At 40.4% G+C, this 24,766-nt stretch overlaps 3 protein-coding genes across 4 annotated transcripts in view; 2 read left to right on the top strand and 1 right to left on the bottom strand.

Moving 5' to 3' along the window:
- Positions 1–24,766, bottom strand: part of LOC145442644 (acetyl-CoA acetyltransferase, mitochondrial-like) — a 93,500-nt gene that overhangs the window by 4,525 nt on the left and 64,209 nt on the right. The gene's annotated exons all lie outside the window — the stretch shown is intronic.
- LOC145442645 (3-ketoacyl-CoA thiolase, mitochondrial-like) lies at positions 2,609–10,120 on the top strand. Its single transcript, XM_080320612.1, has 9 exons — positions 2,609–2,756; positions 3,422–3,588; positions 4,271–4,516; positions 5,485–5,632; positions 7,158–7,333; positions 8,503–8,632; positions 8,692–8,762; positions 9,756–9,910; positions 9,971–10,120. Exons 1-9 carry the CDS (start codon positions 2,741–2,743, stop codon positions 10,053–10,055), a joined length of 1,194 nt encoding a protein of 397 aa, XP_080176738.1. The 5' UTR covers positions 2,609–2,740; the 3' UTR covers positions 10,056–10,120.
- The window catches only part of LOC145442636 (selenocysteine insertion sequence-binding protein 2-like), a 28,343-nt gene continuing 15,127 nt past the window's right edge, over positions 11,551–24,766 (top strand). The window contains exons 1-10 of one of the 2 annotated variants that reach the window (XM_080320599.1): positions 11,551–11,777; positions 12,343–12,506; positions 13,497–13,723; positions 13,855–13,940; positions 15,030–15,156; positions 19,093–19,270; positions 20,009–20,099; positions 21,313–21,490; positions 21,550–21,629; positions 22,447–22,671. In XM_080320599.1, coding sequence (XP_080176725.1) covers positions 11,745–11,777; positions 12,343–12,506; positions 13,497–13,723; positions 13,855–13,940; positions 15,030–15,156; positions 19,093–19,270; positions 20,009–20,099; positions 21,313–21,490; positions 21,550–21,629; positions 22,447–22,671 — 1,389 coding nt within the window. In that variant the 5' untranslated portion in view covers positions 11,551–11,744. The remainder of the gene's footprint in view (positions 11,778–12,342; positions 12,507–13,496; positions 13,724–13,854; positions 13,941–15,029; positions 15,157–19,092; positions 19,271–20,008; positions 20,100–21,312; positions 21,491–21,549; positions 21,630–22,446; positions 22,672–24,766) is intronic. The other variant, XM_080320600.1, reaches the window with a different exon arrangement.

The raw sequence follows: 24,766 nt of genomic DNA, 5'->3' as shown, positions 1-24,766 counted from the left end.
GCAATGTAAACGGCGGACTACGGATCAGGCGCATCTCGTAATTTTCTCAAGTTATCTTTCCCTGGACTTCGTTGAAGCTTACATTTTGCTGAAAATTTTGTCAAGTAGTTTCATTTTGTCAAGTAATGTAATTCTTCAACGTCTAGTTATGAGTTACGACACATTTTTACTTTATTGCATTTCGTTTTGTACTTTATATGTTTTGTATTTCTAAAATGTAGTAAGCTTTTAATGGTCATAACATTGTAATCTGTAGAAATAGAAATTAACAATTTCATCATTTCAAAAGACTACAACACTGCCATACAATGAAAAGATAGGAAGTTGTCGAATGGGCGAGGGACATAGCGTAGTGGTAACGATGAGCGCCCACCAATCTGGCGGACTCAGTTCTATTCCCGTCAGAGGTTTATTCTGGGCTCCTCTCTCCCTGCCGTTGCCGTTCCAGTAAAAGACCCAATGAAAGAAAGCACTTACAAGGAATGGAAAGAACCAGCCGCGACCTCAACAATATCTTGATCGAAAAGAACTGTGACATCGGGCACTCAAGGCCGAGGTGGATGTTGGATTAAAAGGATCGCAACTGCATGCGTGTCGTTCGACGTCCTCCTATCTCATCGCATCGTATTGTACATTGTGTGTGACTTCAGATGAAAAATATAACCCGACTATTATCCTCTTATTATCCTGGACTGCGGGAGTTTCAGTTTACACCAGAATACACAGATCAAAGGTACTTCCTCTAATGTCCCCGTAGGAAAACTAAGTCATTTTCAACTAAGACAGTGAGAACCATAAAATAAGTTGACCAGCGTAGTAGCTATAGCTAGCTATAGGTGACATCCATAATCTGACATACCTTCAAGCACTGATTTAATGAGCCGTTCCCAGTTTCACTTTACGTTCAGTTCGTACTTACACCTGCATGGCTAAATCTTTGATACAAGCATATTCATCTTAGTCTGCTATTACATTTGTTCAGTCAGTCCACGATTCGCGTTTGTGTAATCTGTCGTCTGACCCGTCGTTTTCATTGAGAAATCGTTCTGGGATTTGTATACGACGTAGTTATAAGTTTTCCCTTTCCAAATTATCGTGTTCGAGCAAAAAACTACTTTCATCTGCGTGTCAGAAAGTAAACAGTTCGTAATTGAACTTTAAATTAATCGGTTAATTTGGATATAGTCCAGAAACGTAACCACTAGAAGAGTGAGCAGATGAAAACCTACTGGTATGTTACAAAAGAAAAAGTACTTTCCTTATTTAGCTAGATAGACTAAGAGCACCATCACCGACGTGATGGAATCATCCATCGAAAAGAGAGCCTCAGAATTAGCTAGTTACATTTCATTATAATTACTATACTCAAGTAGAACATACATAGAAATTTACCCTCGATCAGAGATAGTCGATATATACCATGTCTGTGGTGTGTTAGTAGAGTACTGCATTGCAACCAGGAAATCATGTCTGGGGTGTGTTTGAGGAGTGTTCGTACTGTGTTACAATCACGACAACATGCTTTCTTTTTCTATACTATCTTCTTTACTTTCATCCAGTGTGCATGCCTCCTCTTTACATCACCTCGGCCAAGGTGGGTGCTGTCTGATTCCATAGACTACTCCAAGTCGCTTCGACATCTTCCTGTCTTTTCATTGTATCGCATTTTTTGTGGGGTATTGAACTGATAAAATTGCTAATAATCCAATGATGATGATGAAGATGATGATGTCTGAGGTATGTTTGAGGTGTGTTCGTACTGCATTGCAACCTGGACATCAAGTCTGGGGAATGTTTGGGGTGTGTTGTTACAACGTTGCCACACTTGAAGACACCCCATAGTTACCATAGACAAGATGTCCTTATGTTCGGTATGCTTATGTATCCTTATGTCCCTTTCAGAAATTAGGAGTATTGCGACATTTGCGAGTTGCGCCTGATCCGCGATCCGCTGTTTACATTCTGGACTTTGTAGTAGTCCGCTCGGTCCGCAGTTCCGCTCGGTCCGCCGTTTAGTATTGCAAGTTCCGCTAGTTCCGCGGTCCGCTCGTTCCGCCGTTTAGTATTGAGCTATTTTGCTATGGTCCGCTCGGTCCGCAGTTCCGCTCGGTCCGCCGTTTAGTATTGCAAGTTCCGCTAGTTCCGCGGTCCGCTCGTTCCGCCGTTTAGTATTGAGCTATTTTCTTATGGTCCGCTCGGTCCGCAGTTCCGCTCGGTCCGCTGTTTAGTATTACATGTTCCGCTGTTCCGCGGTCCGCCGTTTAGAGTTGCCCCCATCATATTGCCAACAATCCTATGTAATGTTGACGCTTGCACTAAACGGCGGACTTTGGAACAGGCGGAGGTTGCAATACTGAACAGCGGACCAAAGCAAATTCACTCAACTCTGAATGACGGAACGACTAAATCGCGGAATTAGAGAAACTAGCAATACTGAACGGTGACCTGAACAAACAAAATTAAAAATTACCTCCTTAAGTGGTCTCGCAATTCGACTACATCCTCTTCACCACATCAACATACACTTCATTTTTTATGGCTTTCTCAAGGAATGTAATCCTGCAACGTCTAGGTCATTAACCGTCGTCGTCTCGACGATTTCAGTCCAAAGTCCGAAAGTGAAATTATTTCTAGCACGACTTTCGTATATTCGACCGCTGCATTTCGGAATCGCAAGCTTCTACACTGTTTACAAGTTTACTGAAGTTGCGGGAATCTTGTGTTATTTTTGTACGGCGAAATGTCTGTTAGGAAAGGTAAGATTTCAGCGCAATTCAAAATTGACTATCGTTCAGTAACCTTATAATATACGTTACCGTACTGTATAGGCAATGATACCATAAACCTGTTCCTGTTATAATAGTAGTATTTTCCCTGCCCCGAGTGCCCTGCGGCCTGCGTATTTTTTGACACTTCCTCACTGTTTCATTCTCTTCCCTAGACTTCCCTTATATTAGTTATATATGCTTACTCCATCAGGAATTTCTCCGCGTCCCGAGAGACGGAGCCCAGATATAAACCTTTGATACATTACAAATACAGAAACTATGATAAATAGGGTTTGAACTCGATATTCGTATCCGCGGGCATTGTTGTTGTGCCGGTCGTCATTAACCAACTAGACTAGTGGTTCCCAAACTTTTACAAATCATCGCCCCCTTATCAACCTCAACATATCTCAATAACCCAATAAAGACTATAGCTTAGAGGTCATCAGTAAAGTTACCATTCTACTTCTTCCTTTTTCATAGTACCCGTATGCAAGTAGTTTTTCTAGTATACTACTTCTGCTTAAACACATTTTTCATCCCCATCTCTCAAAATTGTCCCCCAGGGGTGATATCGCCCACTTTGGGAACCACTGAAGTCTGAACTATAGACCAATCTCGCTGCAATGTAGCATGCGCTGCTGTGTCTACAGGTATCTTTATTGTTGCCGCTCGTCGGACTGCGTTTGGTGCGTACGGCGGAACTTTAAAAGATCACACTGCGAATGATCTGCAGACGATTGCGAATGCAGCTGCATTGAAGGCTGGGAGTGTGGACCCTGCTGCAGTTGATGCAGTTTATACTGGCAATGTTATGCAGGTTAGTATTTCTTTGGCCTAATATGGTAAGTTGTAATCACATCATTCACAAGCCCCCGAGTCACAAGTCAATCTCACTCTTATAGTTTTGACTCGAGTCAAGTCTGAGTCCAAGTCAGCGAGCAGAGGGTCGAGTCCGAGTCATGATATTATGACTCAAGTCCGAGTCCAAGTCATTGTGTTGATTGCTCAGTTTCCAGTCAAAGTATTGTTAAATCAACTTTTTATAACTCTGTTTGGTGATATCGAATGGTTCGCATCTAATTTCCTCACTTTTAGTAGTTTCTGGTCGCATTTAAAGTAGGTCTACCAGTACCAATAGACGAAATACCAATAGTGTGGTTATTTTACTATTCTTCCAAATTACAATGAAATGCTGGTCTTGACTGTCTGAGTCTCGAGTCATATGACTTGGTTCCAGTCATGCACAATGACTCGAGTCCAAGTCGAGTCAATACATAGATTGACTCTAGTCGAGTCCTTTCCGTATTTTGAGAAAACGACTCGAGTCAAGTTCAGTCATCAGAAAATAGTGACTTGAGTCGAGTCATGACTTGAGTCATTACAACCCTGAATCTTATGTTGCTGTATATTAATTTGTTTCCTCAAGGTCTATTTTGGCATTAACTTGGTGTTGGCAACTCTATATTTGTGTTTGTAACCTTATATTTTAACCCCTGCAGAGTTCTGCCGATGCAGCTTACATTGCGAGGCATGCGGCTTTGCGAGCAAATGTACCCATACCAGTTCCGGCCTTGGTCGTCAATCGTCTCTGCGGTTCGGGGTTTCAATCCATCGTGTCCGGTGCTCAAGAAATCGATCTTGGATTAACGAACGTGGCGCTCTGCGGAGGAGCTGAGAGCATGAGCCAAGCGCCTTATGCTGTCCGCAACGTTAGATTTGGAACAAAACTAGGCTTGGATTTGAAGGTAAGTTGTATTGAACTGATGAAGTATCGTTTAGTTTACGTGCCCAGCCCATTGTGGTAATTTTAAAATTTATATTATGATTCATGACAAATCAAGACATGAAGCCTCTGAATATAATGACACACTGCTTGGAAAAAGAATGGTCATGGAGGTTTGGTTATAATTTGGTGCTTGTAGTAGACACGACATAATTCCCAGGTATACAAAGCACTCATTTATGGTATTTTGGTAAAAGTAGATTTCATGTTGTGAATCTCCACTCAAGTAGAAGTAGAAACATCAGTACCCCCAATGACATCTTTGATGACGCCTGTAAGTGGGTAGCAGTCCTGTGCTTCGTTACTGACAGCCTCTGCTTCATTGTGCCATAGACGCACAATCTGCAATCCCTCTTATATAATCAAATCATAGTGTGTTAAAATAAATGCACAAATATGTATGATGGCTATAACGCAGAGCGAAGGTTTTGGACTTGTATTCTTGGGCAATATGGCTCCAGAAGGTTTGTGTTTGTGATGGACCAGGCTTCACGTATGTGAGAGACCTGGTAACTTAAGCATACCATGACAGCTTGTCTCCTCGTACATTCCATAAAAATTTGTTTGTTTACAATCCCCACTACGAATTGCAAATTGCAAATTTGAAATGTATATTATTTAAGAACAACACATTTGTATTTCACACCAATACGAGAGTATTACCCGCGTAACAGTTCTATATCTCTCATTGTAAGGCCAAAGTATTATGAAAGTCCTATTGGGCGTTCGATTCTTAGGTGTTGATTATGTTATGATAATGTTTGGTAACGGGAAACAATACGAATGTAGGCTACTATTCTTAGATAAGCATTTGTGCGTGATTAGGTGCACAAAATGACATTATTTGTTGAACCTCATCAGAGCATGTTCTATATAATGGCCACGATAGCTCTGCTGACGTGAAATTGTATATTTTTTCACGTTTTTCAGATGGAAGACACGCTGTGGGCAGGTCTTACCGACATGTACTGCAAAACACCCATGGGTGTCACCGCTGAAAATTTAGCCAAAAAATACAATATCACCCGGGAAGAGGCCGACTCGTTTGCCTTAAGATCACAGCAGAGATGGGGTGAAGGTGGGTGGTGTTTGATGAGCATTTTGACATTGTGCGATGAATTCACGCTAGAAGATGTACCCTGCAATTCTGAAAGTATCCACCTTCGTTTTACTGCTAAAACTTATGAACTCTCGTCCAAATCTACTTTAAGAAACTACTTGAACTAAAGTAATTTTCCGACCTATTTGTATGTACTTTCACTTGATGATGGCTTTGAATGTGCTATTCTACTTGTAATTGAGTAGGAATTTACAGCGTTACTTGTCCTTCTACGCGAGTAGCGACACCGACTGCTTTGATCACCTTTGAGTAGAAATTTAGGCGAGTAGAAAGTTGGTGCACTACTTTTTTTACCAATGCTGCTTGAGCAATGAGCAAGCATAAGCAAAACACTTGTGTCACCAATGTTATAACTTGCTATAAGGGTTATAATGACTTGAGTCATGATTTTTTTGGTGACTGGATATGACTCCTGGGTTGTAATGACTCGAGTCATGACTCGACTCGAGTCACGATTTTCTGATGACTCGACTTGACTCGAGTCATTTTCGGAAAATTCGGAAATGTCTCGACTCGAGGCAATTCGTGTATTGACTCGACTTGGACTCGAGTCATTGCGCATGACTCGAACCAAGTCCTATGACTCAAGACTCAGACTCAAGACCGACATTTCATTGTAATTTTCGAAGAATAGTAAAGTAACCGCACTATTGGGATTTCGTCTATTGGTACTGGTAATTGAAAATGCGACCAGAAACTGCTAAAAGTGAGGAAAATTGGTATATTATGAATGTGAACCATTCGATCTCACCAAACAGAGTTATAAAAAGTGAGTTAGCAAGACTTTAACATGAAACTGAGCTGTCAAAAACAATGACTTGAACTCGTACTCGAGTCATAATACCATGACTCGGACTCGACCCTCTGATCACTGACTTGGACTCGGACTTGACTCGGTTGTGAATTAAAAATGACACGACTTGACTCGAGTCAAAACTATAAAAGTGAGATTGACTCGGAGCCTTGTGACTTGGTTACAACCCTGTATGACTCGAGTAATTTCTCAAATGCGTAAAATGACTCTAGTCAATTTGTGTATTGACTCGACTTGTACATGTGCAACGCACAATGACTCGAACCAAGTCATACAACTCGAGACGCACATTTCATTGGAACTTTGAAGAATAGTAAAGTCACCAAATTATTGCGATTTCGTCTATCAGTCCTGATACTTGGAAAATAGGACCAGAAACTGTATGGACTAAGGAATTATACGAGATTATGAATGCGAGCCATTCTATATCACTCGAAATGAGTTGAAAAAAGTAGGTTGACTTGTGACTCGTAACCTCGTGACTTGGCTACAAGTTGCAACCCTGCTTACTATCAATAATGAAGGACCACATAACTTTAAAGAGTCAAAATTTCGAACCATGGTTGTAGTAGATATGAGGAAAGTCAGTGAAATCTCTACTTCATTATATTCTCGTGTATACTGATGGAGTACGGAAATTGAATTTTAGCGGCAGCGACATATTTTCAGCTCACAAGGCCGGGCGCTTCGACGCGGAAATCGAGCCGGTTGAGATCAAGTCGAAGAAAGGGCCGAAACAGTTTGCGGTCGACGAGCATCCAAGACCTGACACCACTCCCGAACAAATCGCTAAACTGCCGCCCGTCTTCATGAAAGGAGGCACTGTCAACGCCGGAAATGCCAGCGTAAGTGAATGGATGATTTCACATCGGTTGTCACACTTTAGCAGTGACCAGACTATATTTTCAGAGTAGCCTAAAACAGGGTCTTGTAAACATTTTGGTTCAAGGGAGCCATTTTTCAGTCTTATTTCCCGAACAGACGTATCATAATTACCTGTACTCAACTGTAGCGTCACGATTGAATATGCGTGATGTCGTAGCAGGGCTGTAATCAAGTCACAAGGCTCCGAGTCACAAGTCAATCCCACTTTTATAGTTTTGACTCGAGTCAAGTAGAGTCATTTTCAATTCACCATCGAGTCAAGTCCAGGTTCAAGTCAGCGAGCAGAGGGTCGAGTCCGACTCGTAGTATTATGACTCTAGTCCCAGTCCAAGTCATTCTGTTGACTGCTCAGTCTTGTCAAACCCAGTTTTTATAACTCTGTTTGGTAACATCGAATGGTTCGCATTTTAATATACTAATTTTCATCACTTTTAGCAGTTTCTTGACGCATTTTCAAGTACCAGTACCAATACACGAAATCTCAATAGTATGGTTACTTTGCTATTCTTCGAAATTCCAGTGAAATGTCGGTCTTGGCCGTCGGAGTCTCGAGTCATATGACTTGGTTCGAGTCATGGGCAATGACTCGAGTCCAAGTCGAGTCAATACACAGATTGACTCAAGTCAAGTCATCAGAAAATCGTGACTCGAGTCGAATTATGACTCGAGTCATTACAACCCTGTGTCGTAGTAGCACGAAACCGAAGTTCACTGCATAATATTGATCGTTTTGCAATATTGTAAGAGGGCCGATAAAAATTGAGTGCCTGGATGATTCAATTCGGAGTCAAGTAGTAAGCTTGAAGTTTTATTAAAAGTGATATTTATTCTCGTTGGCGAGCAATTGGTCATTCAGTGTGGTTTCAGACGAGGACAGTTGCCATAAAATTATGTGCAACATGAGAGTTACTCTTGGTATTTATTAAATCACTTCTATGATATCATTGTGACCATTTTTCAGATGTTCTGCATGATAATCTCTCCTATCTGGGTTTTGAGGTTATGAGCGGAGAATTACTGGTGTAGCTCTGAATCATCCTGATTGCGCTCTGATGTTTTCTGTCGATGCAATTTTCAAGGGTTCAGATGTGGCACAAATGGTATGTTAAATTGTCATATTATTTTGAAGGGTGTCTGCGATGGTGCAGCGGCTGTAGTGATTGCGAGCGAAGAGGCGTGTGCCAAACATAACTTGAAGCCACTCGCGCGTTTGGTGTCTTACAGTTCAGTTGGTTGCGAACCGACCATCATGGGCATCGGTGAGTGGTATTTATTCCCCGTAGGTACGATTTTGCTCACATTGGTCGTTGAATTGCAGGTCCGGTGACGGCTGTTCAGAATGCGTTATCATATGCCAATTTGAAGTTGTCAGATATGGATCTTAGCGAGGTGGGTTTGTTTTATTATTATTGATAGTATAGCTGTGCCAGTCGATGTATGTTGAAAAAAATATAATACCGCTTTGACAAAAATCCGGAATTAGGAGTGCGCTCCATTTATCCGGTACACCAATGTTATCTGTTGGCGGCAACATTGGAACTTTGATGCTTGGTGACTGAAAAACCGTAGCAAAATTATGCCAGTTACGTATAATTTGGCAGTTTAAAGAAATGTTTCTTCCATGAACACGTGTGGTATTGTGAGTCGTGTTCCGAGGCGGTCAAGGTAATCATCGTTGGTGCTCAAGTAGAAGAAATGACGTAAATTCCTACTCCAGTACAAGTAGAAGTGATTTCCAAGACGTGACAAGACTGCCACACGTGGAAGTATAAAATTAAGTCTGAAAGGTGTTCAAGTAAGTAGCTTAAAAAGTAGATTTGGTCACTATCTAAGTTATCCTAAACTAGCTTTCCTTTTCCAAATCCAAAAGTCATAAAATTACGTACCCTTGCCAACACTCTTGAGCAGAAGTGTAAGTAGCATAAAAACCTAATCACTTGATAAGTATTTCATTATTGACCGCCTGTGATTGTCTATTGATCCTGTTGTGGGTGTTCCTGCCACGCAGGGGTTCTTATACATTTTTGATCACAGACCACTACAACTTTTGTGGGCGGTTGTGCGTACCCCAAAATTTCAGAAGCCAATCACTAGAAGGTCATCACATCAAACTCGACGCAATTAAGGCTAGTCCATGCCTAAAGTAAGATAACCAATAACCGGACAAAGTAGTCACAGTTCCATTCACGACGTATGTGCCAAAGGACGATCTGCTTGTGTACTTTTGTGATGAAGTATTGCCCTTTCACGGATTGACGGACCCCTGAAACTAGTCTGTGGACCCCTAAGGGTCCTTGGAATTCAGTTTTAAGAACTCCTGCTGAGAAATATAGATTTAGAAAAATGATGAATATGTTGAAGAAGTTTTTTCCACTATTCCAGGTAAATGAAGCATTCGCTCCACAAGCGCTCGCCGTTCAAAAAGAGCTAGGTCTCGACCCGGAAACCATGAACGTCGACGGTGGTGCTATTGCATTGGGACATCCTCTGGGAGCTTCTGGCACAAGAATAACTGCTCATCTTGTTCACGAAATGAGGTATGTCTTCACTCTTCTTCAAACTCTGACCATTTGTCGTTCAATCATGCTGCTTTTTAGACGGCGCGGAGTGAAATACGCTGTGGGATCAGCTTGTATCGGAGGTGGTCAAGGAATTGCACTTATTTTGGAAAATGCCTATTAATTAATTTGATTTAAGATGTGTTCTATATAATTCCATGCAAGTAAAGATCAATTTGTTATGCTGTATTGTGGTACGTTTGTTTTTGCCGTGAGAGTGTTCGAGTCTCCTGAGGGTACTTGGGGTGTGGGAAGGCTGTGATTGAATTTGCAGTAACTCAATGACAGTAAGCGGTTGGTCCGAGGATGTGAAGATCGGTTGCCCGAAAATTGATCATGTCATTTTGTGATACTAAATCTACCTCGAATCCAGAAATCAACACATCCTTGTACTCAATTCATCCATGGACCAGGGAGATTGATCATCAGCCCAGTGCCCAGCCCATGCTGAAAAGTCACTCGAACATTGGGGATTAACGGATCCGTAACGATGCGTATGCTGGTCAAGTTACTGTGTGAACCTTGAACAAAAAGTAGACCAGGAATATGTACTATTAGTTATATATCTCGATGTATGGTTCCGACCATTGCACACAAACCTGACATCGATCTCGTCTTCCGTCACACGCCACCTCATTTTGTCGCTTGTCCTTTTATTAGCTTCTTTTACTTTCATTCTGTGTGCAGTAGGGCTGTTCAAAATCGGATTTCAGCCATTCACTGATTAAATTGTCAGGTTACCCTTAAAAACGCTGTACACCAAATTTGATTCAATTCTAACAAGTATAAGACTCCGCAGATCGAATTAAAATTTTTAATTTATTAGGGAAGATTAAAAAAAATTTCTGTCAACCCCATGCAATTGTTGAGCTGTCTGCAGAGACGATGCAAAACGAATTTGACTCAATTCAAACTAGTAGAAGCGGAGTTATTTGTGTTTTTCGTTGATAATTCTCTGCGGGGGACATAGCGTAGTGATGACGATAAGCGCCTACAAATCTGGCGGAGCCGGTTCGATTGGCGTCGGATGTTTATCTGGGCTCCTCTTCCCCGGCATTGCTGTTCTTACGGCGACAAAAAAGACCCGAAGAAAGCACTCACAAGGAATGGAAAGAACTAGTAGAAAGGGCCGCGGCTTCAACAAGATCAACATCGAAAAGGAGTGTGCGATCGGGCACTCTAGGCCGAGGTGGATGTTAGATTAAAAGGATTGCGACTGATGCGTGTCGTTCGACATCCTCCTATCTGTTCATGACATCGCATTGTACATTGTGTGTGACTTTATAGAAAACTAACCTATGGAGGTTAGTTATCTATAGTGACTTGCTCAGATGAAAGATATAACTTATGCGAAAAAAAAGTTATTTTTGAACAGACCTACTGTGCAGTGTGCCTGCCCCTTCTTTACTTCGCCTAGGCTCAGGTGGGTGTCTGATTTCAAAGGCTACTCCGAGTTGTTTCGACACCGCTCTGTTGTGTCTTTTTATTTTATAGCACTCTTGTGGTGTTTTGAAATGAAATTATGAATAAATTGATACTGAACTAATACGGATGACTAAATAATTTCACTAATGCGGAAAATGTGCGACGTCACTATTTATCTGATCCTTCATTTTGTTATCGTTTTCTTCACAATATTATTTCTCGACTAGTTGCTTAGTTCGGCTGTCGATCGATGGCTTATAGGCGTTTCTTCGCACTCTAGGAGTAACCTATATGTTACCTCTCGAAATATATTTATTGGATATGCTATGAAGTCTGCAACTGCCTTTGGATGACGCCTTTGACGAACTAGATCTATCCGACTGACAATATGGAGCAAGCTGTTCCTCCGTATCTAAACCAAGTGAGTAAGATTGTTACCGTTAATCTGTTAAATGATTATTTATTCCTAATGCACCCAGGATTTAGTGCGATTTTTCACTGGCAATATTTGTAATTTCGAAAATCATCCTTCATAAATGATATTTTATTAGTTTGTGTGTGTCGGGTTGACGTAATTTAGTCTTCACAGTCTACACCGTCTTAAATTGACTAAACTAAACTAAAAAGCTGACGCCATGACGGCATGCGCAAAAGGACATTTGGGCGTCCTCACAGGACATATGGTATCCTCAATTTTATAGACATCATACTGTCCCAGTAAGTAACTCATAAGTTGTCCTAATCGCTGAGATAGTTAGTAACAAATGCATAAAACCTGCTTTTTAAATAGACTAATTTCATGTATAGGCCTATAGCTTCACGGACAGATAGACAAATTAGCACTTCTTCACAATGTATGTGACCCGTCAAACCCACGTTCCCCATGGTCATCGATGTTCCCCTAAACAACAAAATTCCCTGTTGACAACTCTCTTGTCAGTTCAAGTCCTTTTATAATTTTTGAAACATAATATTTCTATTTTCAGGCAACAAGTCTTAGCGCCGAAGTTGAGCCTTTTGTGCCTCGCTCTGATATCGCGGGTCTAATGGCGGAGCACATGTCATCGCAGCCGTCGCAAGGACCACTTCCACACTATTTGACATCTTGCTATCCGTTTGTGCAAGATCCAAATGGAAATAATATTCAAATGTTAGTTACCAAGTAGTTCTACGTTAATACAGATAGTGACAGTTGTATTATTTATATTGTATTGTATTACTTCCAAGTAATACAATATAAATAATATAACTATCTCTATCTGTATTTAAGTTTTTTAGGTAAAAGAAAATCGCCCTACTCATCACTTGGTCTTAGAAAGCTTACCTATGTATCTTTATTGTGGCAACAAGGAACACACAGTAACTCCAGTTACCTTTACATTCAAAAGCAACCTTGTATTCAGTCTTGACCCCGACTATTTCATAGTGTTCTGTCAATGCCTAACAGAAATGTTAGCTCCATAAATATATGTAGTCTTGTGCAACATGCCTAGGCTATGTAGTTACAAACAACCAAGACTGTGAGGCTCTCACGACAAGAAGAATCGTTGATGAAATTATTGTTAACCACAGCACAATTGGCGTATAATTTCGTCCTACTCTCGTTAACTTGACTCGAGATCCTCGCAATTGATACTCAGCTCGGATTTGAGTAACTGTAATCGCTTATGCCCAGTCCTACTTATGCACTGGTGACCATCCTTCTATGGATATAGGATCACAGGGACTCGAAGATCCATCATTGTGACCTAGTTTACAAATTGAGAGCTGTAAATATTTTAAATTGTGGTTTGGTGTCACCAATGCATTGTTCTCCATGATAACGCCGATCCATATGGTTTGCATCAAAGATTTCGATTATGGTGGCATGACAGCTGCATAATATATTTATCTACTTCACTGTATTACCATTATTTCTGACATCCTATTATCCAGGTATTTGCATACTGTAATTCTTTAATATGGTACTGAATAGATAGTCAGTTTACATACCACTACTGTTGCATCTCAGTGTTGATATCCCTATCACGTCGATAAACCTGTAGCATTATAGGGAGTATTTTGTATCATCCAGTGTTAAAATACGCAATGTCATGCTGGGACGGTAATCTGACATTGGTGACTTGAATTCTCCTTTTAGTGATCAACTGGGTTACCACAACTATTACAAAGATGCACGAGGATACGCACAGAGTACAACTGCGCAGAGTCCGCAATTCCAACTCCAACAGCACAACCGCTACATCAATCACGGCGGACAGCACCATGCCGGAAATATACCTCATCCCGCTGCTCAACCAACTCCAATTCACGCGTATCACCCCAACTCGCGTCAGTTCCCGTACGCAAGCTTCTCACAAGCTCAATGTAAGCGCGATTTTAGATGTCTCGTTTGATTGCGGATCTAGAATTTTCCAGTAGTTTCAAGCCATATTGATAGACATGTCATTTACTCTTTCGTACCCTGCAAATAAGAATGAACTTACACTTTGAATTAGATCGACCTCATTACCCGCCGTCGTTGTCACGGAATTATTCGAGCAGATCACAGTCGGCGAGGAGGAGTAATAACGGGCGCCGCCATGTGAGTATTCTGATGCTGTCTGGTCAAAGATAGATATTGAACTCTACTTCTGCCTTGTCAAAGTGATGTAGCAGGCGTGTTAGTTAGTTAGTGATAGTTTTCGCCGGTGGTTCCAACCGTAGGCCCGTGTCACCTTGCATGCTGGCCGGCCAAAGTTATTTCGATTTTATAATCCCGACAGTTAATGCAAGAAGCTGGACGCTTGTTCATTAACTAGATAAATGGAACATCAAAATTTTGATTGATATGGACATATTGAACTCACTTTTCTGCATCATATGGTAATATAGGTGTCATGGTCTACATAGGATTTGGTGTACCTCACTATGAGGATATGGTCTTATGAAACTGTGACTGCACTAGGGTAGAGGCTAGCAAACGGCAGAGTCTCGTTTTTTTTTTCAAAAGTAACCTAACAATCAATGGCCAGTTTGAGGTTTTTAAAAGGTATTCGCCTTGCTGCAACTTCAATAGCAACACATATAACATATGCAATATCATAGAGGTAGCAGTAAAATTATCATTGAATTGGAAGTTTCCAATATTTGCTCTTGAGTTGCATACATTTGTCCTTTGTCCGTAATTGCATATTGGGTTGATTTTCATTTTGAAGAATGCCGGGTTGAGGACCTCTGGTTGAGAAGAAGAGTGAGAGAGAGAGATTTCATCATTATGCCATGTGCAATCAAAACCTATATGTACACTAAAATCATTGTACAAAACAATAGGATCGCACAGCATTTTTGGCAGGGTATTGGGAACTTGATCAATTCAGGTGATAAAAAACTGATATCCGTGAGAGCAAGATATTGTGGTGGTGGATCACAAATTTGAATGTGTCCTGGGTGGCGTCGACAGTGTAAGATTGGTTGTGAATTCTTCTCTTTCTGAATGGTTGGTAGGACAGGATGGGTATTTCATTAACAAAATTTTGATCATCTGTTATCTTGTGAAGTGTATTGCAGAGCTAATTGAATCATCATTGATTATTCTCGTGCCTTGTTTGGTGTTAGCCTATGCTTACAAAACCTCAAATCAAATGTTTGTTTGCAGTCTTCTTCGTTGAAGCTAATTCTCTTTTATTTGTAGAATAACCGCGAGGAAAACAACGGCAGAAAAAATCAACGTAGCGTCGGAATACAAATGGAAATCTCGAAAGTCGACGCCAAGAACAGCGAAACGACACAAGAAATGATCGACTGCGCTCTGCAAACAGGTCGGTGGCAGATGCTTTTACGTAATATTATCTCTGATCAAATATCCATTGCACATTGGTACTGCGTAGGATAGAGGTTAGAGAAGCATATGTCATATTCCCACTTACTAGACTACGGAACTGTTTAGAATATAGCAAGCAATATACATTATTGACACATTTATTTGCCTTCATCTTTGCTAGAGTAGGTTTATGGCATCTCTTTGCAGGAATGCAGAAATTTTGCGTTTAGTTTGTTTTCGTATTGGTTATCATTAAATTTTTATGTCAATTCTAATTAGTAAGCTGACCATCGTAAATATTTTACTGCAGTCTAATAAGGAAAGAATCGTATGGAGAAATATCACACCAACTAGCAACACTTTGAGAATACAAGCAGTGCTAAAAATAGTGCACATGTGTAACAATAGGCTGGTATTTTTGTAGTGTAGTGCATTTCTATAGGTCAATAACCTACAGTTTTCCTCTATATCTTGATTGAAATTGGGAGATGGAAGAATAAACCTTGTGGGAAGTTTAATGAACTAGCAGTTATTGTTGCAAGACACCGGTCTGAGGTATATTACTGATGCTAATGTTATAATACTGATGCTAATGGCAAGGAGCATGACAAGTGTGTTATAGCATTATTATGATGTATTTGTTTACCACCCTTTTAAGTCCTTGTCACCAGAAAGAGGCCACTTAGAGATCAGATTTTTTTGCAAGGATTACTATTCCACATATATACCAGAGGCTTGATATCTAAGGGAACGCACGTGATTGTGCTATGTGTGTGTTTGTTCTGTTTCAATTGTTGCTACAATGAGAAGTTTGTTATGGTCTGTCGTTTGGTGACGCAGCACTATAAGATTGGGAGCATTTAATGTGTGAATGACAATACTTGAAAACATGATGTAATTATCCTGTCATCGGTTGTGTTGTGGCGTGAATTGAGTTCATATTCTGCTGATCAGCCTTATTGCTTTCATTCCATCACTTGAGTCAGAGTCTTAACTCAATCTGCCTGTTTAATGTGACAGAGTGATGTAATCCGTGTCAATGAATAATAGTAATTGGTTCATTGGTTGTGATATTTGGAAAATGCATTTGCATCGCCCTCGGATTTTTCAAAAACTTTATTTGAAGAGCTTCTTGGAGGTACAGAACTTCAATATACAATTGAATAGTATATTCGTATATTCATTTGGGTATATTTCATTATGAATATATTATTCAAATGCTTAATGCAGGTATTGATTTACATTCACTCAAGGTATTGTAAATTGCAGTAAATACTTTGAATCAACTCCATGGTTCAATGTGCTTTTACGGGCCTTGTTTGATTGAGCCAGTCTTAATATTACTTGCAACGAATGCCTTGTTTTTCGTTCGCTACTTAAAATTTGTGATATTAGTAAATCCGTTTCTTGTGTAATTACACATCTTCGATTTCATAAAAATAATACTCACCCTGGTGAAGCGTTATTGTATAAATACTGAACAACTGCTGCTGTTGAACGCTTTTTCACCATCCTTGCCAAACTGCTTCTTAAGGACAGATGGCTCCAATCAGAAAATGCAGAAATCGACCGTGTTACAATTAGAGCCTGACCAATATTGGATTTCAGAGCCGATACCGATAATACCGATATCCAGTACCTCCACCGATAACCCCGATATATTCAGCCGATATTCAAAAGATGTGAAATCTAGCTCAAGGCCCATATTTAACACCTCAGAGCATTTATTTCAACAACTTTACAGCCATTGATATGCTTGAACATGAAATATATGATATAGGGGCTATAAAAATATATCAAAAAAGCACCAATCCAGCAGTAGCAGATTACAGTTCACGAAGCACAATTTCTCGGCCCTTTCTCCTAGGAGTGAACTTCTGTGGTCTTCCATAAATGATGTATATAGTACTAAACACAGTAAGCAGTCTTTCACTTGGTACCATAGTTAGTGGCACAGCAAGAATTGGAAATCTTTCTTTATTTCGGCTCCACCGCTCCCTTGCCGGGGATCTTTCCTTCATGGTTTCACTAAATATTGATATTCTTCTGGCAGTACACCTGGAGCCTTCAGCACATCATTAACAAATAGTTGAAGAGAATGAGCAAAACAACTCAAATTGTCCACGTCCGCAACTGCTCCACCCATCCCCTTGAGCCTTGACCATGACCAGCATTTCAACAATCAATTGATCAATAATAATTGGCCAAGATCATCATGGAATCAAAAATTTCCGTATTATTATTGGCTTTACTCCACGTTTACTTGATTTTCTTGCCCTCTATGCTCGCATATATTTCCTATCATGGTGGCCCCGCAGGCCTCAGTCAGACGGCTTCATACATTACTGGTATAATTAGCTCTTGTGCAGACAACTATCCATCCAGCTGCACTCTGTCTTCATGGTGATCGATTACTGCAGGGGGATTCCCACGAAGTCAGTGGGGCATAACGGTGGTTAGTTATCTACAACATTTTTCAGATAGGCAGTTAGGCACGCCTACTGCCTGTATGCAGTATGCATTATATGCAGCTTGGCCATTTATTTTTATAATTTACCGTCCTCACGTCTTCTATCGACTTCTCTGACTCCCTGCCACCATGTTGTGACGTCACGAAAATGGCCGATATTTTTTTACCTTCAATGGCCGATACCGATATTTCTCTCCAAGCGTGATATCGACTCGATATTATCGGCGAGCCGATAATCGGTCGGGCTCTAGTTACAATTTTAACTTTTTGTGCGCTAATGCGCAAATTAATTACTTGAGCTCTTCATAGGTCAAACCTCAGTCTGTCATGTCAAACAATGTCAAATTAAATATTTAGGTCAAAATCGCCCTCATATGCTTCACCGCTTGTTTTGTATAGTTACACTTTCAAATTAAATTTTTTGGAAAAAATTATTCATTTTTAGGTCAAAAAATTATAGCCGTAATCATGACATATGCTACAGCACTTGTTCTGGAAAATCACGTTTATTAACGTTTCTTGACCGGAGTCTCTGAACGTCTTACAGACTCTAGACTTGTAGGCCTACAAACTACCGGATTTTCAAAAGATAAAACGAGAACTAGCCTACTCGCTTTCAAACTCTCAAGTAGAACTAGAATTAGAACTAACGACCCGGTACACACAACTAACTAAATTACAATTAACGGTATCACGATTCAGGCCGACCGACGACACATGTTTTCTAGTTGTTTTGCAACTATTTTTTCAAATGCGCAATTAGAACTGGAACTGGTTACTTTTCAAAATCCGCAACTAGAACTAGAAGTACTGAAAAATCCAGTGGTTAGTTGAGTGCAGGGTTGTGACCAAGTCGCGAGGTCCCACGTCACAAGTCAATCTCACTTTTATAGTTTTGACTCGAGTCAAGTCCAAGTCGGTGAGGAGAGGACCGAGTCCAAGTCATAGTGTTGTGAATCGCGTCCGAGTCCAAGTCATGATGGTCACTGTTCCGTTTTGAGTTCAATCCACTTTTTTCAACTCCGCTTGAGTGATATGGAATGGCTCCCATTCATAATATCATAATTTAAGTCAGTCCTAAGAACATTTTCCGGCCCGATTATTCACGTATCAGGACTGATAGACGAAACACCAAAAATGTAGTGACTTTACTATTCTTCGAAGTTACAATGAAATGGCTGTCTTGGCCGTCCTGGTCTCGAGTCATATGACTTGGTTGGAATCGTGCACAATGACTCGTGTACAAGTTGAGTCAATACAAAAATTGACTCGAGTCGAGTCAGTTTACGCATTTACAAAAATGACTCGAGTCAAGTCGGGTCACCAAAAAATCGTGACTCGAGTCATATCAACTATCTAGATTGGTAGTTGGCACAAGTCTGCTTACAACTGAAACGCGAGCAGTTACAATCGACATATGCACATATTTTCGTTAGTCCATCAAAATGTCCCTCGCCATTCCAGATTTCCCGTCTGACATCGCTTCGAAGACTCTGGTCGAAAAGCCGAGTCCGTTGAAGAAAATGACGCGATCAGCTCGTCGGCGTAGAGCAAATACGGCCGTCGACCGCAACGCGAGTTGTGAGTCCAGCGACAATAACGGCGACGAAGCTGACGTCGACAGTGACAGCGGGTATTACAGGTGGGATAATATTATCATAATTTTGTATCTCTATTGCAAAATGCAATAAGTGTTCTATTCAGTAGAGAAATGAAATATCGAATTTTAAATTGATGAGAACCGTATTTTCTGCATCATTTTGTAATACTAATTTCACGGTCTATTTTTAGGCTATGATGCCTTCTTCAGAACACTGCAAGTGTTGTACCAAACTGTTTGTAAATAGCCTACAACGCGTAATAGTCCAGCTACATGTGAATGTTAAAGAGACTTGTTGAACAAAAGTCATTTAGCTTCGACAGTATGATTTAGCGACATTTGGTAGTTCTTTCGAATTTAAATCAAGTAATAGGACTTGCAGAAACTTCAACAGAACCACACGTAGCATTTCAACAGAACCACACGTAGCATGATTGATATCTAAAAGGCAGTAAATTCCTCGGTTAATTGAAGCTTTGTTCTAATTACATTGTGCGTTAATCTAGATTTTTGATGGCTCACTATCTAGCAAGATTCGTTTTAAAATTTCACCGGAAGAGCTACTGGTTGGAATTGAGCCAAATTTGGTGTGCAGCGTTGTTTTAGCCGATATAATAATTTTATCACGTAGCCAGTGAAATTTGAAGGAGAAGATTGTTTTTGAACAGCCCTTATGTCCACATTTGAGCGTGTTATCCAAGTAAGATCTGTGTGTAGTTTTGAGTGACCAGAAACGGGTTCCTATAAGAAAGCCGTAATGTCTTTTTTTCACATTTGCAGTCCAAAGCATCGATTATCGAGAAGAAATCAAAGTGCCTTGATATCGTCTGGGGCGCCAAATTTGCACGATGATAAACCAGCCGGCTATCAGGTGTGTGCTAAAGCGCGGCTGTGCGCATCGGTTGAATTGAGATAATGTCCAAGGGATTTTTGTGAATTATCCGCATACACCAGAAGTGTTCAAAGAAGTTAATTTCTACTTTATTACTAATTGAAGTAGAAATTTCAAAGACATGTCAAAAGTACTGAAAGTAGTAGAAAATGAAGATATGAAAAGTACCCAAGTAATTGCTTTCAAAAAGTAGATTTGGTCGATTGGTCTCACACATGGGCAATTTTAGAAAGTATATTCGGTTACCATGATGCAAGGCGTAACAATTTCAGCCATAAAAGTGGTACTGGCATATCCTAAGTCGGCTATCTATGTCACAAAATCCAAAGTGCCTAAATAAGAAGCGTAAAGTGGAAGTTGACTAACATTTAACCACTTGGGTAGCGCCAGTAAACAAAACCTACTAGAATGCTTGGAAAAAGTAGTAAGGTCTACTGTCTGTACTATGCAAATTAGGTGTTTTCTCTCATAACGTTAGAATTGTACTACTTGTCTTCATTATCTTCTTCTGTTGGAACTGCCTGTCCTTTCGAGGTATTATGGCCTGAAAAAAACTTTTTTGACTTGAAAACTGACAATTTTTTACGTGAAAAAACTTTATTTTATTGAAATCTGGACTATGAAGCATTCCAGTAGTTACTTCGCACATTATGGTAGAAATAATTAGAATTTGTTGTAGTACAACGAAAGATAATTTCCTACATGCTTGTGTAGAAAGTGTCTGTCCTCACTAAGTAGCTTGCCAAGAATGGAGGAAGAACGTTCAACAGCAGCCGTTGTTGGCTGGCGAAACTGAAGTTGTGCGTACACTGCTGGTGACACACTGTGTTGCTACATTCAGACAATGGTGTCCACATCACAACTTTTCATCATGCGCTTCATGATGTAAGAACCAATGCCCACGCCCAGTCTTGCTTCAGTTAGGATGTTGCGGCACGTTGAGCATAACACCATGTCAACTTATTTGTTTCATTTGACCGTTTATGATGCACAATGAGCGGACAATGGGCCGTGTACAACGGTAGGCCTATAAAGTAGGCTACAAGATGTGAAATGATAAGTTTACCGACAGTGCAAACATATACGATACAAACGAAGTGCAGGTTGAAAAAATTTTTCGACAAAATTTTGACTTTTTCTGACATGTCAAAAAAAATCGCACTAACTAATAACATGTTGTCTGTTTTAACAGATGTCCGAATCGCACCAGCGGCTAATGTACCTTCAAGGTCCTCCCCCCGGACACCCGAACGCGCTCTACCACCTGCACCCGAATCATTTTTTGGGCGGTCCTCAAGCCCCGGGTCAAATCATGAGATTGCCGACGCCTTCGACACCCCCAATGATCATGACCCCACCTCCCCACATGAGTGAGTGTCTACATGTACTCGAGCTTTGTATTTCACTTGACTCTCGTGCTTTTTGGTAGATGTGAATCATCAAGTCGCTATGACGAATTTCAAGTCGCGTTCGTCGTGGGAACAGGAGGTATTAAAAGCTCATAATGTGGTAAGAGGTGCATCTGCCCGGTAAGGGCTGGCATGCGGCATGCCCCGAAACAGCGGTTGAAGTTAACGGCACAGCACATCACCAGCATTTTCCTTTGTTTCACTGGTCTAGCGCTTCCTTCCTGGCTATTGAACGCTAATCATGCAACGCAAGACTATGGCCAGCATTTTCTCGAGATGCTGTATCTTCATTGTAGACAGTACACACTAATTATGGTTATTGCTTTCGAGGCCACATTCGTTGCAGTATTATCTATTAACTCGGAAGACTTTTTGTGTGCCTCTCATCAAGAGTTAATGCCACAATAAGAAGAGAATAAATGGAGATTCAAATGAAAACCGTTTCGGCGATGTGTGATGTAACAATATTATAATGAAAGACAGACGAAGTCAACTTTACCGGTAACTATGTGGTTGTCGTTACAAAGAAAATAATGCAATAAACGGACAACGTTGAACAGACATACAGCAGTGTATGTTTGTGAAAAATGTAATATAAAGAAAGTCCTTCCGTCTGCGCGAATATGGATTGTCCAATTTAACGAACGTTGATGATCGCAATTTCAAAACTAGCCGCCTTCGATTCACTGCTAAAAGCATGCCACCCTCTGACCCCAAAGCTACATATTGACACTAGTCGAGTATCGTACTTTTTAGAGATTTCATTTGCTCCTGAAATTTACTACTTGGCATTACTTTCACTTGATAAGCAGCTCTAACTACTTCTACCATTGTATAATCCTATACCAGTTAGTCGCATGAGTAATAACTCTGGTTATCACACGCTTCCTCTTTACACAAATACATTTCGTCGATAGGCTCCCATTCGACCTCCGACCTTTGTACCGCGCAACCGCGCCCCGCACCCGCAAAGCGGTAGCCGGCCGAAAAACTGGAGCTTTCCGCGATTTCAAGGACCGCGGCACCCTTCGCACAGTCCACAAAATAACAGCCCCGGACACAGGAAGGAACACGGACTGTTGAGGGTCAATCCCGACACGGCGCCGAATAATCTCGTGTTGCAGAATCCTCCGCAGCTTACGGTGAGCATTTACTGTGATTGGTCCAGTGGTTCCCGAATATGAATACTATACAATTGTATAATGTATATTGGAGTTCTGTACTTCCAAGAAGCTCTTCAAGTCTTCAATTATAGCATATATTATATTATCTGACCATATGATTGCTAATACACAATGTTCTTTTAAATCCTCTACCTGTCGTTGACGATTACCCCTGACGAGTTTCGGTGGAAAATATTCGGGTTTATTTGGATATGAATATTAGGGGTGTTCGAAAATGACTTTTTTTCTCAAATTGTTCTGGCTACTTGATAAAATTGTTATGTTACCTAATTTAAGCCTACACACCAAATTTGGTTGTATTCCAGCCAGTAGCTAGTAGTAGTAGCCAGTAGTAGTAGCCAGTAGCATTGCTACAGGAGAAGGTTTCTATTTATTATATAAAAAGAAATTTAAAAAAATTTCATAAATTTTTCTGTTCACCCCATGAAAGTGTTAGGTTGTCTATAGAAACGATATTCCCCAAATTTGGTTCAATTCCCACCAGTGGAAGCGGAGTTATTGCCGTTTGAAAATTTGGATTTGAATAATATAGTATTTACGGTGGGCACAACTATGATAACTAATTAAAGAATTGGTCACCGTAAACATTATTTTATTGATACCGGTACTCCAAATTTTCCGACGGCGATAACTCCGCTTCCACTGGTTGGAATTGAGCCAAATTTGGTGAACATCGTTTCTATAGACAATCTAACACTTTCATGGGGTGAACAGAAAATTTTTAAATTTTTTTTAAGGGGGCACTCCTAGTTAGAAATGAATCTTACAGGTGTTCACGTATATGGTCATATCTCCCACAAGGTAGATGCAAGCTCCATGATCCATATATTGTTTGAAAGGGCAGGAAATTTTCTTTCCGAATATGGCCTTTACATTCAACCATAGGCATACCCCCCCAGGGGACAAGAACTCAAAAAGATATGTAAATTTTCACCCCTCGTTCACCAAAATCCTAAAAAGTCGAAATGCTCTAGATTTATTACATTCAAAATTGGTGGAGGGATAGTACAGACATATATCTACAATCCCATGGAGGGATTTTCAAAAAAACCTTTCGTAACAAAATTTATGAAATTTTTGGCAGCGAACCCTAAATTTAGGCTTTTTCGCAATATTTTTTCCTCTATAAAAATCTCCACGGAAAAAAATTTGAGAAAGCGCTCCATCGGATTATTATATATGCCCAAACCATCATTCGTGCAAATTTTCAGAGGAATCTGATTAGCAGGTGCAGAGAAGATAGAATTTCTAGGCAGAAAAAGTAAGTTTTGAGAAAAACGCGTTTAAAAATTTACAACCACAATAACTCCGATAAACAAGGATATGGATGCTGATCATGATATCAATGGTCACGTTAGTTGATTTGCATCACACAGTGAACCATTTCTAACAGAAATTGAGCGTTAATACCCGCCAGGTACCTAGTCGGATGTGCCCAAGGACTCTCGAACTCTGTCAGTTTTTCGCTTTTGACAGTGAACGACTGTTAAGATGCATTTTTTTTTCATTTCTTGTCCACTAAAACCAGTACTTCTTGTGGGAGTATTAACTGGTATAAGCTTTAGGCTATCAAAAACATCAAAAAACCACTACATCCAACATTCCAGTTGAGAACACACAGCGCCACGGCCCGCTTGACTGCTGCAGTTCCAAAGTATCCTTCTTTCAGATCCTTTGCCATAGGGTCATGTTCAATGGCTCATTTTTATTATGGGCGAGTCCACTAATATATCTCCTCGATAAAGATTCATCTGACAACCTCTTACAGAGCCAAAGTGGCAGAATGTGTGGCAAAAAATACTCTGGTAGCTGCTTTGCTTGCTTTTTCTTTCGGCCCAGTGCTGGATCATTTGGATGTATTTGCCTACTGCGAAGTATGCACAAAATGTTTTTGGCTACGGCTAAATTTCCTCATTCGACTCTTTCTAGGCATATTGAAAGTTATAGAAATGAAAAGCAATCCAACATAGTTATCCACAAACAGTAAATACTACCTAATATTGTCAGTGATCAGTCAACGAATAGAAAAATAAATAAAAAACACAGCCTTCAT

Source organism: Botryllus schlosseri, chromosome 7 (assembly GCF_051294905.1).
Source record: "Botryllus schlosseri isolate E-star chromosome 7, Bs_hap1, whole genome shotgun sequence".
Classification (NCBI taxonomy): Eukaryota; Metazoa; Chordata; class Ascidiacea; order Stolidobranchia; family Styelidae; genus Botryllus; species Botryllus schlosseri.
This window is presented reverse-complemented; position numbering and strand designations above follow the sequence as displayed.